Below are 17,426 nucleotides of genomic sequence, written 5' to 3'. Positions count from 1 at the left end.
TATATCCTGCCCCATAGATCCTGCCCCATAGATCCTACCCTCTATATCCTGCCCCATAGATCCTGCCCCATAGATCCCGCCCCATAGATCCCAGCACTATAGATCCTGCCTTGTTTGTCCTGCCCCATAGATCCTGCCCCACAAATCCTGCCCCACACCTCCCTGCCCCACACCTCCCCCAGCATCCCCATCCCGCGCCCCACAGCCCCAGCCCCCCAAGTCCCCCGGGGACGCGTGGGCGCCCCCAATAATCCCCGGGCCCCGCCGGGCCGGAGCCCCCCAAATCCCCACGGCAGCTGCTGGGCCCCCCCCCGTCCCCTCCCCCCCAAGCCTTGGCCTTCTATGGGGCAGCTATGGGGCAGCTATGGGGCAGCTATGGGGCAGGTGTGGGGTGGTTATGGGGCGGCTGTGGGGTGGTTATGGGGCGCTATGGGGGACTTATGGGGCACTTATGGGGCACTTATGGGGCAGCTATGGGGCACTTAAGGGACACTTATGGGTCACTTATGGGGCAGCTATGGGGCAGGTGTGGGGTGGTTATGGGGCGGCTGTGGGGTGGTTATGGGGCGCTATGGAGCACTTAAGGGACACTTATGGGGCACTTATGGGGCAGCTATGGGGCGAGCGTGGGGTGGTTATAGGGTGGTTATGGGGCAGCTATGGGGCACTTATGGGGCAGCTATGGGGCGGCTATGGGGCAGGTGTGGGGTGGTTATGGGGCGGCTGTGGGGTGGTTATGGGGCGCTATGGGGGACTTATGGGGCACTTATGGGGCGGCTATGGGGCACTTAAGGGACACTTATGGGTCACTTATGGGGCAGCTATGGGGCGAGCGTGGGGTGGTTATAGGGTGGTTATGGGGCAGCTATGGGGCACTTATGGGGCAGCTATGGGGCAGGTGTGGGGTAGTTATGGGGTGGCTGTGGGGTGGTTATGGGGCGCTATGGGGGACTTATGGGGCACTTATGGGGTGGCTATGGGGCACTTAAGGGACACTTATGGCTCACTTATGGGGCAGCTATGGGGCAGGTGTGGGGTGGTTATGGGGCAGCTATGGGGCACTTATGGGGCAGCTATGGGGCAGCTATGGGATAATTATGGGATGGTTATTGGGCACTTGTGGGGTCGCTATGGGGCACTTATGGGGCACTTATGGGGCAGCTATGGGGCGGTTATGGGGTGGTTATGGGGCGCTTTTGGGTCCGCTATGGGGCAGGGATCCCCCCCCCTCCTCGCCCCCCCCCAAGGAATTTGGGGGGGGGGGGGGAGGCTCCTCCCCTCCCCCCTCCCCTCCTCTCCCCCCGCCCCCGCCCCACATCTTTAAAAGCCGTGGGGCAGCGGTGGGGCTGGCGTGGAGCTGCTGCAGGTGGGTGGGGGATGTGGGGCGCTATGGGGCTGGGGGGGGTGCTATGGGGCGCTATGGGGCACGGGGGGGGTGCTGTGGGGCACGGGGGGGTGCTATGGGGCAGCTTTGGGGCGCTATGGGGCAGGGGGGTTGCTGTGGGGCACAGGAGGGTGTGGGGCGCTATGGGGCAGGGGGGTGCTATGGGGCACAGGGGGTTGTAGGGTGCTATGGGGCAGAGGGGTGTGGGGTGCTATGGGGCACGGTGGGGCTATGGGGAGTGAGGGGGGGGATGTGTGGGGCGCTATGGGGCAGGGAGGTGCTGGGGGATGTGGGGCGCTATGGGGCAGGTGGGTGCTATGGGGCAGGGGGGTGCTATGGGGCACAGAGGGGATGTGGGGTGTATGGGGCGCTATGGGGCAGGGGGGTGCTGGAGGATGTGGGGCGCTATGGGGCAGGGGGGTGCTGGGGGATGTGGGGCGCTATGGGGCAGGTGGGGGGCTATGGGGAGTGGGGGGGATGTGGGGATCTATGGGGCGCTATGGGGCGGGGGGAGGTGCTGGGGGATGTGGGGCGCTATGGGGCAGGGAGGTGCTATGGGGCACAAAGGTTGTGGGGTGTGTGGGGCGCTATGGGGCACAGGGAGGCTATAGGGCGCTATGGGGCAGAGGGAGGATATAGGGCGCTATGGGGCAGGGGGGTGCTGGAGGATGTGGGGCGCTATGGGGCGTGTGGGGGCTATGGGGAGTGGGGGGGGATGTGGGGATCTATGGGGCGCTGTGGGGCATGTGGGGTGCTATGGGGCAGGGAGGTGCTGGGGGGTGTGGGGCGCTATGGGGCAGGGGGGTGCTATGGGGCACAGAGGGGATGTGGGGTGTATGGGGCGCTATGGGGCAGGGGGCTTGCTGTGGGATGTGGGGCGCTATGGGGCAGGGGAGTGCTATGGGGCACAGGGGGTTGTAGGGTGCTATGGGGCCGGGGGATGTGGGGCGCTATGGGGCACAGTGGGGCTATGAGGAGTGTGGGGGGATGTGTGGGGCGCTATGGGGCAGGGGGGTGCTATGGGGAGTGGGGGGGATGTGGGGCACTATGGGGCGTGTGGGTGCTATGGGGCACGGGGAGGTGTGGGGCACGTGGGGCGCTATGGGGCAGGGGGGTGCTATGGGGCACAGAGGGGATGTGGGGTGTGTGGGGCGCTATGGGGCAGGTGGGGGGTGCTATGGGGCACAGGGTTGCTATAGGGCACGGGTGCTGTGGGGTGCTATGGGGCAGGGGGGTGCTATGGGGCACAGGGGGTTGTAGGGCGCTATGGGGCCGGGGGATGTGGGGCGCTATGGGGCACAGGGGAGCTTTGGGGAGTGATGGGGGGGGATGTGTGGGGCGCTATGGGGCAGGTGGGTGCTATGGGGAGTGGGGGGCATGTGGGGTGCTATGGGGCACAGGGAGGCTATAGGGTGCTATGGGGCAGGGGGGTGCTATGGGGCACGTAGGGGATGTGGGGTGTATGGGGCGCTATGGGGCAGGGGGGTTGCTGTGAGATGTGGGGCGCTATGGGGCAGGTGGGGGGTGCTATAGGGCACGGGTGCTGTGGGGCGCTATGGGGTAGGGGAGTGCTATGGGGCACAGGGGGTTGTAGGGTGCTATGGGGCCGGGGGATGTGGGGCGCTATGGGGCACAGGGGAGCTATGGTGAGTGGGGGGGGAATGTGTGGGGCGCTATGGGGCAGGTGGGGTGCTATGGGGCACAGAGGGGATGTGGAGATCTATGGGGCGCTGTGGGGCAGGGGGGTGCTATGGGGCACAAAGGTTGTGGGGTGTGGGGGCGCTATGGGGCACAGGGAGGCTATAGGGCGCTATGGGGCAGAGGGGTGTGGGGAGCTATGGGGCACGGTGGGGCTATGGGGAGTGGGGGGGATGTGGGGATCTATGGGGCAGAGAGTCTCTATGGGGCGTGTAGGGGATGTGGGGTGTGTGGGGCGCTATGGGGCACGGGGGTGCTATGGGGAGTGGGGGGGATGTGGGGATCTATGGGGCGCTATGGGGCACAGGGGGTTGTAGGGTGCTATGGGGCCGGGGGATGTGGGGCGCTATGGGGCAGCGGGGTGCTATGGGGCACAGAGGGGATGTGGGGTGTGTGGGGCTCTATGGGGCAGGGGGGTGCTATGGGGCACAAAGGTTGTGGGGTGTGTGGGGCGCTATGGGGCACAGGGAGGCTATAGGGCGCTATGGGGCAGAGGGGTGTGGGGAGCTATGGGGCGCTATGGGGCAGGGGGGTGCTATGGGGCGCTGTGGGGCGCTATGGGGCACGGGGGGGCTATGGGGAGTGTGTGGGGGATGTGTGGGGCGCTATGGGGCAGGGGGGTGCTATGGGGCAGGGGGGTGCTATGGGGCGCTGTGGGGCGCTATGGGGCAGAGGGTCTCTATGGGGTGTGTGGGGCGCTATGGGGCACGGGGGGGCTATGGGGAGTGTGTGGGTGATGTGTGGGGCGCTATGGGGCAGGGGGGGTGCTATGGGGCAGGGGGGGTGCTATGGGGCAGGGGGGTGCTATGGGGCGCTGTGGGGCGCTATGGGGCAGAGGGTCTCTATGGGGTGTGTGGGGCGCTATGGGGCACGGGGGTGCTATGGGGCGCTGTGGGTCACAGCCCCTCTCCCCCAGCCCCACAGATCCGGATCCTTTTCCTGTGCCAGACCCACAGACTGAAGGTGAGGGGGCGCTATGGGGCTGGGGGGGGGGGCGCTATGGGGCAGGGCTCATCCCTATGGGTCCCGCCCCCTTTCTATGGGGCAGAGCTCAACCCCATGGGTCCCACCCCTCGCTATGGGGCAGGACTCACCCCTATGGGTCATGACCCTTTGCTATGGGTCCCACTCCTCGCTATGGGGCCAGGCTCATTTCTATGGGGCGGGCCTCACCCCTATGGGGCAGAGCTTCTCCTTATGGGTCCCACCCCTCGCTATGGGGCAGAGCTCACCCCTATGGGGCAGGGCTCACCCCTATGGGGCAGGGCTCACCCCTATGGGTCAGGACCCTTCGCTATGGGGCACAGCTCGCTATGGGGCAGGACTCACTCCTACGGGTCCCACCCCTTGCTATGGGTCCCGCCTCCTTTCTATGGGGCAGAGCTTTTCCTTCTGGCTCCCACCCCTTATCTATGGGGCAGAGCTCACCCCTATGGGTCCCACCCCCTCGCTATGGGGCAGGGCCCACCCCTGGCTATGGGGCAGGACTCACCCCTATGGGGCAGAGCTTTTCCCTATGGGTCCCAACCCCTTATCTATGGGGCAGGGCCCACCCCTATGGGTCATGACCCTTCGCTATGGGTCCCACCCCCTCGCTATGGGGCAGAGCTTTTCCTTCTGGCTCCCACCCCTTATCTATGGGGCAGGACTCACCCCTATGGGTCCCACCCCTCGCTATGGGGCAGGACTCATTTCTATGGGGCAGAGCTCACCCCTATGGCTCCCACCCCTTATCTATGGGGCAGGGCTCACCCCTATGGGTCCCACCCCTCGCTATGGGGCAGGACTCACCCCTATGGGGCAGAGCTTTTCCCTATGGGTCCCAACCCTGAGCTATGGGGCAGGGCTCACCCCTATGGGTCAGGACCCTTCGCTATGGGGCACAGCTCGCTATGGGTCCCACCTCCTTTCTATGGGGCAGGGCTCACCTCTATGGGTCATGACCCTTTGCTATGGGTCCCACTCCTCGCTATGGGGCAGGACTCATTCCTATGGGTCCCAGTCCTCGCTATGGGGCCAGACTCATTTCTATGGGGCAGGGCTCACCCCTATGGGTCCCACCCCTGAGCTATGGGGCAGAGCTCACCCCTATGGGTCCCAACCCCTCGCTATGGGGCCAGACTCATTTCTATGGGGCAGAGCTTTTCCCTATGGCTCCCACCCCTTATCTATGGGGCAGGCCCCACCCCTATGGGTCCCACGCCTCGCTATGGGGCCAGACTCATTTCTATGGGGCAGGGCCCACCCCTGGCTATGGGGCAGGACTCACCCCTATGGGTCATGACCCTTCGCTATGGGGCACAGCTCGCTATGGGGCAGGACTCATTTCTATGGGGCAGAGCTTTTCCCTATGGCTCCCACCCCCTCGCTATGGGGCAGGGCCCACCCCTGGCTATGGGGCAGGACTCACCTCTATGGGGCAGAGCTCACCCCTATGGGTCCCACCCCTCGCTATGGGGCAGGACTCATTTCTATGGGGCAGAGCTTTTCCCTATGGCTCCCACCCCCTCGCTATGGGGCAGGGCCCACCCCTGGCTATGGGGCAGGACTCACCCCTATGGGGCAGAGCTCACCCCTATGGGTCCCACCCCTCGCTATGGGGCAGGACTCATTTCTATGGGGCAGAGCTTCTCCTTATGGGTCCCACCCCTCGCTATGGGGCAGAGCTCACCCCTATGGGGCAGGACCCTTCGCTATGGGTCCCACTCCTCGCTATGGGGCCAGACTCATTTCTATGGGGCAGGGCTCACCCCTATGGGTCCCACCCCCTCGCTATGGGGCAGGGCTCACCCCTATGGGGCAGAGCTTTTCCCTATGGGTCCCAACCCCTTATCTATGGGGCAGGGCTCACCCCTATGGCTCCCACCCCTTATCTATGGGGCAGAGCTCACCCCTATGGGTCCCAACCCCTCGCTATGGGGCAGGGCCCACCCCTGGCTATGGGGCAGGACTCACCCCTATGGGGCAGAGCTTTTCCCTATGGCTCCCAACCCCTTATCTATGGGGCAGGGCTCACCCCTATGGGTCCCGCCCCCTTTTCTATGGGGCAGGACTCACCCCTATGGGGCAGAGTGTTTCCTTATGGGTCCCACCCCTGGCTATGGGGCAGGATCCAGCCCTATGGGTCATGACCCTTCGCTATGGGGCAGGGCTCATTTCTATGGGGCAGGGCTCACTCCTATGGGGCAGGGCTCACCCCTCCAGGTCCTGCCCCCTTTCTATGGGGCAGGGCCCACCCCTATGGGTCATGACCCTTCGCTATGGGTCCCACTCCTCGCTATGGGGCCAGGCTCATTTCTATGGGTCATGACCCTTCGCTATGGGGCACAGCTCGCTATGGGGCAGGGCTCACCCCTACGGGTCCCACTCCTCGCTATGGGTCCCGCCTCCTTTCTATGGGGCAGAGCTTCTCCTTATGGGTCCCAACCCCTTGCTATGGGGCAGGGCTCACCCCTATGTATCCCGCCCCCTTTCTATGGGGCAGAGCTTTTCCTTCTGGCTCCCACCCCTGGCTATGGGGCAGGCCCCAGCCCTATGGGGCAAGACTCACCCCTATGGCTCCCACCCCTTATCTATGGGGCAGAGCTCACCCCTATGGGTCCCACTCCCTCGCTATGGGGCAGAGCTCACCCCTATGGGTCCCACCCCCTCGCTATGGGGCAGGACTCACCCTTACGGGTCCCACCCCTTTTCTATGGGGCAGGGCCCACCCCTATGGGTCATGACCCTTCGCTATGGGGCCAGACTCATTTCTATGGGGCAGAGCTTTTTTTTATGGTCCAGCCCTATGGGTCAGGGCCCTTCGCTATGGGTCCCACCCCTGAGCTATGGGGCAGGGCCCACCCCTCGCTATGGGGCAGAGCTCACCCCTATGGGTCCTGTCCCTTTTCTATGGGGCCAGACTCATTTCTATGGGGCAGAGCTTTTCCCTATGGCTCCCACCCCTTATCTATGGGGCGGGCCCCAGCCCTACGGGTCCCACCCCTTTTCTATGGGGCAGGACTCATTTCTATGGGGCAGAGCTTTTCCCTATGGCTCCCACCCCTTATCTATGGGGCAGAGCTCACCCCTATGGGTCCCACCCCCTCGCTATGGGGCAGGACTCACCCCTATGGGGCAGAGCTTTTCCCTATGGGTCCCACTCCCTCGCTATGGGGCAGAGCTCACCCCTATGGGGCAGAGTGTTTCCTTATGGGTCCCACCCCTCGCTATGGGGCAGGATCCAGCCCTATGGGTCATGACCCTTTGTTATGGGGCACAGCTCGCTATGGGGCAGGGCTCATTTCTATGGGGCAGGGCTCACCCCTATGGGTCCCACCCCTTATCTATGGGGCAGGACTCACCCCTATGGGTCCCACCCCTTATCTATGGGGCAGGACCCACCCCTATGGCTCCCACCCCTTATCTATGGGGCAGAGCTCACCCCTATGGGTCCCACCCCCTCGCTATGGGGCAGGGCCCAGCCCTATGGGGCAAGACTCACCCCTATGGGTCATGACCCTTCGCTATGGGGCACAGCTCGCTATGGGGCAGGGCTCATTTCTATGGGGCCCGCCCCTTATCTATGGGGCAGAACTCACCCCTATGGGTCCCGCCCCCTCGCTATGGGGCAGGACTCATTTCTATGGGGCAGAGCTTGTCCCTATGGGTCCCGCTCCCTCGCTATGGGGCAGGCCTCATTGTCCCCCCCCCCCCTGCCCCATAGATGTCGGAGGCTCTGGGCGCGGCCGCCCCCTTCCTGCGCGCCCCCGAGGGGCCCCGCCCGGCGCCGCCCCCCGACCCCCGGGGCCTCTGCTTCGTGCCCCACCCCCAGCTCGAGTTCGTCCGCGCCCGCGTCACCGCCCGCAACGGGGCCAACGGGGTCACCGTCTGCACCGACACCGGAGAGGTTAATGGGGTTATGGGGTCATGGGGTCAATGGGGTTATGGGGTCAATGGGGTCAATGGGGTCAATGGGGGAAATGGGGTTAATGGGGGAAATGGGGGAAATGGGGTTAATGGGGTCAATGGGGTTAATAGGGTTAATGGGGTTAATGGGGTCAGTGGGGTCAATGGGGTCACCGTCTGCACCGACACCGGGGAGGTCAGTGGGGTTATGGGGTCATGGGGTTATGGGGTTATGGGGTCAGTGGGGTCAGTGGGGTCATGGGGTTAATGAGGTTAATAGGGTTAATGGGGTCAATGGGGTCATTGGGGTCAATGGGGTCAATGGGGTCAATGGGGTCATTGGGGTCACCGTCTGCACCGAGACGGGAGAGGTCAGTGGGGTTATGGGGTTATGGGGTCAATGGGGTCAGTGGGGTCAATGGGGGAAATGGGGGAAATGGGGTTAATGAGGTTAATAGGGTTAATGGGGTTAATGGGGTCAGTGGGGTCAATGGGGTCAATGGGGTCAATGGGGTCAATGGGGTCACCGTCTGCACCGAGACAGGAGAGGTTAATGGGGTCATGGGGTTATGGGGTCATGGGGTCAGTGGGGTCAATGGGGTCATGGGGGAAATGGGGGAAATGGGGTTAATGGGGGAAATGGGGTTATGGGGTCAGTGGGGTCAGTGGGGTCAATGGGGTCATGGGGTTATGGGGTTAATGGGGTCAATGGGGTCAACGGGGTCACTGTCTGCACCGAGACGGGAGAGGTTAATGGGGTCATGGGGTCAATGGGGTCATGGGGTTATGGGGTCAGTGGAGTCAATGGGGGAAATGGGGGAAATGGGGGAAATGGGGTCAATGGGGTTAATGGGGTTAATGGGGTCAATGGGGTCAGTGGGGTCAATGGGGTCACCGTCTGCACCAAGATCGGAGAGGTTAATGGGGTCACGGCATTATGGGGTTATGGGGTCAGTGGGGTCAGTGGGGGAAATGGGGTCAATGGGGTCAATGGGGGAAATGGGGGAAATGGGGGAAATGGGGTTAATGGGGTCATTGGGGTCAATGGGGTCACCGTCTGCACCGAGAGCGGAGAGGTCAGTGGGGTTATGGGGTTATGGGGTCAATGGGGTCATGGTCATTGGGGTCAATTGGGATCGGGACTATGGGGGAGGAGGAAATGGGGTCAAGGTCAATGGGGTCATGGTCAATGGGGTCAATGGGGTCGAGGTCATTGGGGTCGGGGTCATTGGGGTCAAGGTCAATGGGGTCAAAGTCAATGGGGTCAATGGGGGAGGGGTCAATGGGGTTGATGGGGGAGGGGTCACCGTCTGCACCGAGAGCGGGGAGGTCAGTGGGGTTATGGGGTCATGGGGTTATGGGGTCAATGGGGTCAATGGGGTTAATGGGGTCAATGGGGGAAATGGGGGAAATGGGGTTAATGAGGTTAATAGGGTCAATGGGGTTAATGGGGTCATGGGGTCAGTGGGGTCAATGGGGTCAGTGGGGTTAGTGGGGTCAATGGGGTTAATGAGGTTAATAGGGTTAATGGGGTCAATGGGGTCACCGTCTGCACCGAGACCGGAGAGGTTAATGGGGTCATGGGGTTATGGGGTCAAGGTTAATGGGGTCGAGGTTAATGGGGTCGATGGGGGAGGAGGAAATGGGGTCAAGGTTAATGGGGTCATGGTTAATGGGGTCAGGGTCATTGGGGTCATTGGGGTCATGGGGTTAATGGGGTCACCGTCTGCACCGAGAGCGGGGAGGTCAGTGGGGTTATGGGGTCGTGGGGTCAGTGGGGTCAATGGGGGAAATGGGGTCAGTGGGGTCAATGGGGTCAATGGGGTCAATGGGGTCAATGGGGGAAATGGGGTTAATGGGGTTAATGGGGTCAATGGGGTTAATGGGGTCAGTGGGGTCAATGGGGTCACCGTCTGCACTGAGAGCGGAGAGGTTAATGGGGTCACGGGGTTATGGGGTCATGGGGTTATGGGGTCAGTGGGGTCAGTGGGGTCAATGGGGGAAATGGGGGAAATGGGGTCACCGTCTGCACCGAGACGGGAGAGGTTAATGGGGTCAATGGGGTTATGGGGTCGAGGTTAATAGGGTCAGGGTCATTGGGGTCAAGGTTAATGGGGTCAAGGTTAATGGGGTTAATTGGGATCAGGACTATGGGGGAGGAGGAAATGGGGTCATGGTCAATGGGGTCAATGGGGTCAATGGAGTCATTGGGGTCAGTGGGGTCATTGGGGTCAAGGGGGGCAATGGGGTCAATGGGGTCAATGGGGTCAATGGGGTCAATGGGGTCAATGGGGTCGAGGTTAATAGGGTCAAGGTTAACAGGGTCGAGGTTAATGGGGTCAATGGGGGAGGAGGAAATGGGGTCAGGGTCAATGGGGTCATTGGGGTTATGGGGTCAGTGGGGTCAATGGGGTCAGTGGGGTCACCGTCTGCACCGAGACCGGGGAGGTCAGTGGGGTCACGGGGTTATGGGGTTAATGGGGTCAGTGGGGTCAATGGGGTTAATGGGGTCACCGTCTGCACCAAGACGGGAGAGGTTAATGGGGTCACGGGGTCAATGGGGTCGAGGTTAATGGGGTCGGGGTCATTGGGGTCAATAGGGTCGAGGTTAATGGGGTCAAGGTTAATGGGGTCGATGGGGGAGGAGGAAATGGGGTCAAGGTTAATGGGGTCATGGTTAATGGGGTCAATGGGGTCACCGTCTGCACCGACACCGGGGAGGTCAGTGGGGTTATGGGGTTATGGGGTCATGGGGTCAGTGGGGGAAATGGGGGAAATGGGGTTAATGAGGTTAATGGGGTTAATGGGGTCAGTGGGGTCAATGGGGTCAATGGGGGAAATGGGGTTAATGGGGTCAATGGGGTCAATGGGGTCATTGGGGTCAATGGGGTCAATGGGGTCAATGGGGGAAATGGGGTTAATGGGGTCAATGGGGTCATGGGGTCAATGGGGTCATTGGGGTCAGTGGGGTCAGTGGGGTCACCGTCTGCACCGAGAGCGGGGAGGTCAGTGGGGTCACGGGGTTATGGGGTCAGTGGGGTCAATGGGGTCAATGGGGTCAAGGGGGTCAATGGGGTCAATGGGGTCATGGGGTTAATGGGGTCAATGGGGTCAATGGGGTCAATGGGGTCAAGGGGGTCACCGTCTGCACCGAGACGGGAGAGGTTAATGGGGTCACAGGGTTATGGGGTCAATGGGGTCAGTGGGGTCAATGGGGTCAATGGGGTCACCGTCTGCACCGAGACGGGAGAGGTCAATGGGGTCATGGGGTTAATGGGGTCAATGGGGTCATGGGGTCGGGGTCATTGGGGTCAATGGGGTCACCGTCTGCACCGAGACGGGAGAGGTCAGTGGGGTTATGGGGTCAATGGGGTCATGGGGTTAATGGGGTCAGTGGGGTCAGTGGGGTCAATGGGGTCAATGGGGTCAGTGGGGTCAGTGGGGTCAATGGGGTCAATGGGGTCAATGGGGTCAATGGGGTCAATGGGGTCAAGGTTAATGGGGTCAGTGGGGTCAATGGCGTCAAGGGGGTCAATGGGGTCACCGTCTGCACCGAGACGGGAGAGGTTAATGGGGTTATGGGGTCATGGGGTCAATGGGGTCATTGGGGTCAATGGGGGAAATGGGGGAAATGGGGTTAATAGGGTTAATGGGGTTAATTGGGATCGGGACTATGGGGGAGGAGGAAATGGGGTCAAGTTTAATGGGGTCAAGGTTAATGGGGTTGAAGGGGGAGGAGGAAATGGGGTTGGGGTCAATGGGGTCAGTGGGGTCAATGGGGTCAAGGTTAATGGGGTCGAGGTTAATGGGGTCAAGGTTAATGGGGTTGAAGGGGGAGGGGGAAATGGGGTCAAGCTAATTGGGGTCATGGTCAATGGGGTCAATGGGGTCGAGGTCATTGGGGTCGGGGTCATTGGGGTCAAGGTTAATGGGGTCAAACTCAATGGGGTCAATGGAGGAGGGGGAAATGGGGTTGATGGGGGAGGGTTCACCGTCTGCACCGACACCGGAGAGGTTAATGGGGTCATGGGGTTATGGGGTCAATGGGGTCAATGGGGGAAATGGGGGAAATGGGGTTAATGAGGTTAATAGGGTTAATGGGGTTAATGGGGTCGTGGGGTTAATGGGGTTATGGGGTCACAGGGTTATGGGGTCAATGGGGGAAATGGGGTTAATAGGGTTAATGGGGTTAATGGGGTCATGGGGTCAATGGGGTCAATGGGGTCAGTGGGGTCAATGGGGTCAGTGGGGTCAATGGGGTCACCGTCTGCACCGAGACCGGAGAGGTCAATGGGGTCACGGGGTTATGGGGTCAATGGGGTCATGGGGTCATGGGGTCAAGGTTAATGGGGTCAATGGGGGAGGGGTCAATGGGGTTGGGGTCAATGGGGTCAAGGTTAAGGGGGTCAAGGTCAATGGGGTCAATGGGGGAGGAGGAAATGGGGTTGGGGTCAATGGGGTAGGGAAATGGGGTCAGGGTCAATGGGGTCAATGGGGTCAATGGGGTCAGTGGGGTCAATGGGGTCAATGGGGTCAATGGGGTCAATGGGGTCATGGGGTCATGGGGTCAGTGGGGTCATTGGGGTCATTGGGGTCAATGGGGTCAGTGGGGTCAATGGGGTCATGGGGTCAGTGGGGTCAGTGGGGTCAATGGGGTCAAGGGGGTCTATTTTGGGGGCAGGAAGGGTCAATTTGGGGTCAGGGGGGCTTTGGGGTGAAAAAGAGGGGATTTGGGGGCGTGGGGGGAGAGATAGGGATAAGGCGGGGGATTTGGGGTGAGAAAAGGCGATTTTGGGGCATTTCTGGGGGAGAAAAGGGGATTTGGGGTGGAAAAGTGGGATTTGAGGGGATTTTGGGGTGGGAAAAGCGAATTCGGAGGATTTGGAGCGAAAAAAGGTGAGTTTGGGGGGAAACGGGTGGATTTGGGGTCAAATGTTGGATATGGGGAGTTTTGGGGTGAAAAAAGGTGAATTTGGGGGTGTGGAGGGTGGCAAAGTTGCGTTTGGGGGGATTTTGGGGTGAATTTGGGGAATTTGGGATGAATTTATGGGGAAATGGTGATTGGGGGGGTAAATTTGGGGAGAAAAGGGGTGAGTTTGGGGGATGAGGGTTGGATTTGGGGGGGATGTGGGGTGAATTTGGGGGTTTTGAGGTGAAATTGGATGATTTTGGGGTGAATTTAAGGGGATTTTAGGGTGAATAAAGGGGATTTTGGGGTAAATTTAATGGGATTTTAGGCTGAATTTAAGGGGATTTTGGGGTGAATTTAATGGGATTTTGGGGTGAATTGAAGGGGATTTTGGGGTGAATTTATGGGGATTTTGGGGTTAATTTAACGAGATTTTGGGGTGAATAAAGGGGATTTGGGAGTTAATTTAATGGGATTTTGGAGTGAATTTAAGGGGATTTGGGGGTGAATTTAAGAGGATTTTGGGGTGAATAAAGGGGATTTTGGGGTGAATTTATGGGGATTTTGGGGTGAATTTAAGGGGATTTTGGGGTGAATTTATGGAGATTTTTGGGGTGAATAAAGGGGATTTGGGAGTTATTTTAATGGGATTTTGGAGTGAATTTAAGGGGATTTTGGGGTGAATTGAAAGGGATTTTGGGGTGAATTTATGGAGATTTTTGAGGTGAATTTAATGGGATTTTGGGGTGAATTTATGGGGATTTTGGGGTGAATTTAAGGGGATTTTGGATTGAATTGAAGGGGATTTTGGAGTGAATTTAAGGGGATTTTGGGGTGAATTTAATGGGATTTTGAGGTGAATTTAATGGGATTTTGGGGTGAATTTATGGGGATCTTTGGGGTGAATTGAAGGGGATTTTGGGGTGAATTGAAGGGGATTTTGGGGTGAATTTAAGGGGATTTTTGGGTGAACTTTATGGGATTTTGGATTGAATTGAAGGGGATTTTGGGGTGAATTTAATGGGATTTTAGGGTGAATTTAAAGGGATTTTGGGGTGAATTTATGGGGATTTTTGGGGTTAATTTAATGGGATTTTGGGGTGAATTTATGGGGATTTTGGGGGTGAATCTAATGGGATTTTGGGTGAATTTAACGGGATTTTGGAGTGAATAAAGGGGATTTTGGGGTGAATTTAATGGGATTTTGGGGTTAATTTAATGGGATTTGGGGTTAATTTAATGGGATTTTGGGGTGAATTTATGGGGATTTTGGGGGTGAATCTAATGGGATTTTGGGGTGAATTGAAGAGGATTTTGGGGTGAATTGAAGGGGATTTGGGAGTGAATTGAAGGGGATTTTGGTGTGAATAAAGGGGATTTGGGGTGAATTTAATGGGATTTTCGAGTGAATTTATGGGGATTTTGGGGGTGAATCTAATGGGATCTTGGGGTGAATTGAAGGGGATTTGGGGGGAATTTAACGGATTTGAGAGTGAAATTAATGAGATTTTGGGGTGAATTTATGGGGATTTTGGAGTGAATTTAAGGGGATTTTAGGGTGAATTTAAAGGGATTTTGGGGTGAATTTAAGGGGATTTTTGGGGTAAATTTTATGGGATTTTGGGGTGAATTTAACGGGATTTCGGGTCAAATTGGGGCGAATTCCTGCTAAATCCCTGAACTTTTGGGGTGAATTCCGGGAGATTCGGGGTCTGACCCCCCCGGGCCCCCCCGCAGACCCTGACGGTGCCCGAGGCCGACGTCTACCCCCAAAACCCGCCCAAATTTGACCGAATCGAGGACATGGCCATGCTGACCTTCCTCCACGAGCCCGCCGTGCTCTACAACCTGAAGGAGCGCTACGCCGCCTGGATGATCTACGTGAGCCCCGGGGGGGTGGTGGTGGAAAAGATCTCAAGATCTTTTGGTCTCCAAGTCCATTGGGACACCTAGAACCTGGAGGTCCCATGGCTCCAGGTCCATTGGGACACCTAGAACCAGGAGGTCCCACCTCCAAACCCCTAGGGGCACCTAGAACCAAGATCTCAAGATCTTTTGGTCCACCTAGAACCAGGAGGTCCCATATCAAAACCCCTTGGGACACCTAGAACCTGGAGGTCCCATGGCTCCAGGTCCATTGGGACACCTAGAACCAGGAGATCCCATGTCAAAACCCCTTGGGACACCTAGAACCTGGAGGTCCCATGGCTCCAGGTCCATTGGGACACCTAGAACCAGGAGGTCCCACATCCAGACCCCTTGGGACACCTAGAACCAAGATCTCAAGATCTTTTGGTCCACCTAGAACCAGGAGGTCCCATGTCAAAACCCCTTGGGGGCACCTAGAACCTGGAGGTCCCATGTCCAAACCCCTTGGGACACCTAGAACTGAGGTCTCCAGGTCCATTGGGACACCTAGAACCTGGAGGTCCAACCTCCAAACCCCTTGGGGCACCTAGAACCAAGATCTCAAGATCTTTTGGTCCACCTAGAACCAGGAGGTCCCATGTCAAAACCCCTTGGGACACCTAGAACCTGGAGGTCCCATGTCTCCAGGTCCATTGGGACACCTAGAACCAGGAGGTCCCACGTCAAAAGTCCTTGGGCCACCTAGAACCAAGATCTCAAGATCTTTTGGGTCCACCTAGAAGCAAGATCTCAAGATCTTTTGGGGCCACCTAGAATGGGATGTCCCACCTCCAGACCCCTTGGGGCACCTAGAACCGAGGTCTTCAGGTCCATTGGGACACCTAGAACCAGGAGGTCCCACCTCCAGACCCCTTGGGACACCTAGAACCTGGAGGTCCCATGTCAAAACCCCTTGGGAAACCTAGAACCTGAAGGTCCCAGGTCTCCAGGTCCATTGGGACACCTAGAACCAGGAGGTCCCACCTCCAAACCCCTTGGGCCACCTAGAACCAAGATCTCAAGATCTTTTGGTCCACCTAGAACCAGGAGGTCCCATGTCAAAACCCCTTGGGGCACCTAGAACCAAGGTCTCCAGGTCCATTGGGGCACCTAGAACCTGGAGGTCCCATGTCTCCAGGTCCATTGGGACACCTAGAACCTGGAGGTCCCACGTCAAAAGTCCTTGGGACACCTAGAACCAAGATCTCAAGATCTTTTGGTCCACCTAGAACCAGGAGGTCCCATGTCAAAACCCCTTGGGCCACCTAGAACCAAGATCTCAAGATCTTTGGGTCCACCTAGAACCTGGAGGTCCCACCTACAAACCCCTTGGGCCACCTAGAACCTGGAGGTCCCATGGCTCCAGGTCCCTTGGGACACCTAGAACCAGGAGGTCCCACCTCCAAACCCCTTGGGGCACCTAGAACCAAGATCTCAAGATCTTTTGGTCCACCTAGAACCAGGAGGTCCCATGTCAAAACCCCTTGGGACACCTAGAACCTGGAGGTCCCATGGCTCCAGGTCCATTGGGACACCTAGAACCAGGAGGTCCCATGGCTCCAGGTCCATTGGGACACCTAGAACCTGGAGGTCCCACGTCAAAAGTCCTTGGGACACCTAGAACCAAGATCTCAAGATCTTTTGGGGCCACCTAGAATGGGATGTCCCACCTCCAGACCCCTTGGGGCACCTAGAATCAAGGTCTTCAGGTCCATTGGGACACCTAGAACCTGGAGGTCCCATGGCTCCAGGTCCATTGGGACACCTAGAACCAGGAGGTCCCATGGCTCCAGGTCCATTGGGACACCTAGAACCAGGAGGTCCCACCTCCAGACCCCTTGGGCCACCTAGAACCAAGATCTCAAGATCTTTTGGTCTCCAAGTCCATTGGGGCACCTAGAACCAGGAGGTCCCACCTCCAAACCCCTTGGGACACCTAGAACCTGGAGGTCCCATGTCTCCAGGTCCATTGGGACACCTAGAACCTGGAGGTCCCACCTCCAAACCCCTTGGGACACCTAGAACCAAGATCTCAAGATCTTTTGGTCTCCAAGTCCATTGGGACACCTAGAACCAGGAGGTCCCAAGTCCCCAAGTCCCTTGGGACACCTAGAACCTGGAGGTTCCATGGCTCCAGGTCCATTGGGACACCAAGAACCAGGAGGTCCCACCTCCAGACCCCTTGGAACACCTAGAACCAAGCTCTCAAGATCTTTTGGGGCCACCTAGACCAGGGAAATCCCACCTCCACACCCCTTGGGCCACCTAGAACCAAGATCTCAAGATCTTTTGGGGCCACCTAGAACCAAGATCTCAAGATCTTTTGGGGCCACCTAGATCAGGGAAATCCCATCTCCAACCCCCTTGGGCCACCTAGAACCAAGATCTCAAGATCTTTTGGGGCCACCTAGAACCAAGATCTCAAGATCTTTTGGGGCCACCTAGATCAGGGAAATCCCATCTCCAACCCCCTTGGGCCACCTAGAACCAAGATCTCAAGATCTTTTGGGGCCACCTAGAACCAAGATCTCAAGATCTTTTGGTCCACCTAGAACCAAGATCTCAAGATCTTTTGGGCCACCTAGAACCAAGATCTCAAGATCTTTTGGGGCCACCTAGAACCAAGATCTCAAGATCTTT

General features: G+C 58.6%; 1 protein-coding gene across 1 annotated transcript in view; it reads left to right on the top strand.

Annotated features, from left to right (window-relative positions):
- The first annotated feature begins 3,983 nt into the window (after positions 1–3,983).
- Positions 3,984–17,426, top strand: part of LOC119715319 (myosin-7) — a 57,305-nt gene continuing 43,862 nt past the window's right edge. The window contains 3 exon segments of the mRNA XM_072029740.1: positions 3,984–4,045; positions 7,788–7,970; positions 14,616–14,759. Coding sequence (XP_071885841.1) covers positions 7,788–7,970; positions 14,616–14,759 — 327 coding nt within the window. The 5' untranslated portion in view covers positions 3,984–4,045.

The sequence above is a fragment of the Anas platyrhynchos genome, chromosome 31, assembly GCF_047663525.1.
Source record: "Anas platyrhynchos isolate ZD024472 breed Pekin duck chromosome 31, IASCAAS_PekinDuck_T2T, whole genome shotgun sequence".
In the NCBI taxonomy this organism is placed as follows: domain Eukaryota; kingdom Metazoa; phylum Chordata; class Aves; order Anseriformes; family Anatidae; genus Anas; species Anas platyrhynchos.
Note: the sequence above shows the minus strand (reverse complement) of the source record. Positions and strands in the feature narration are given on the sequence as shown.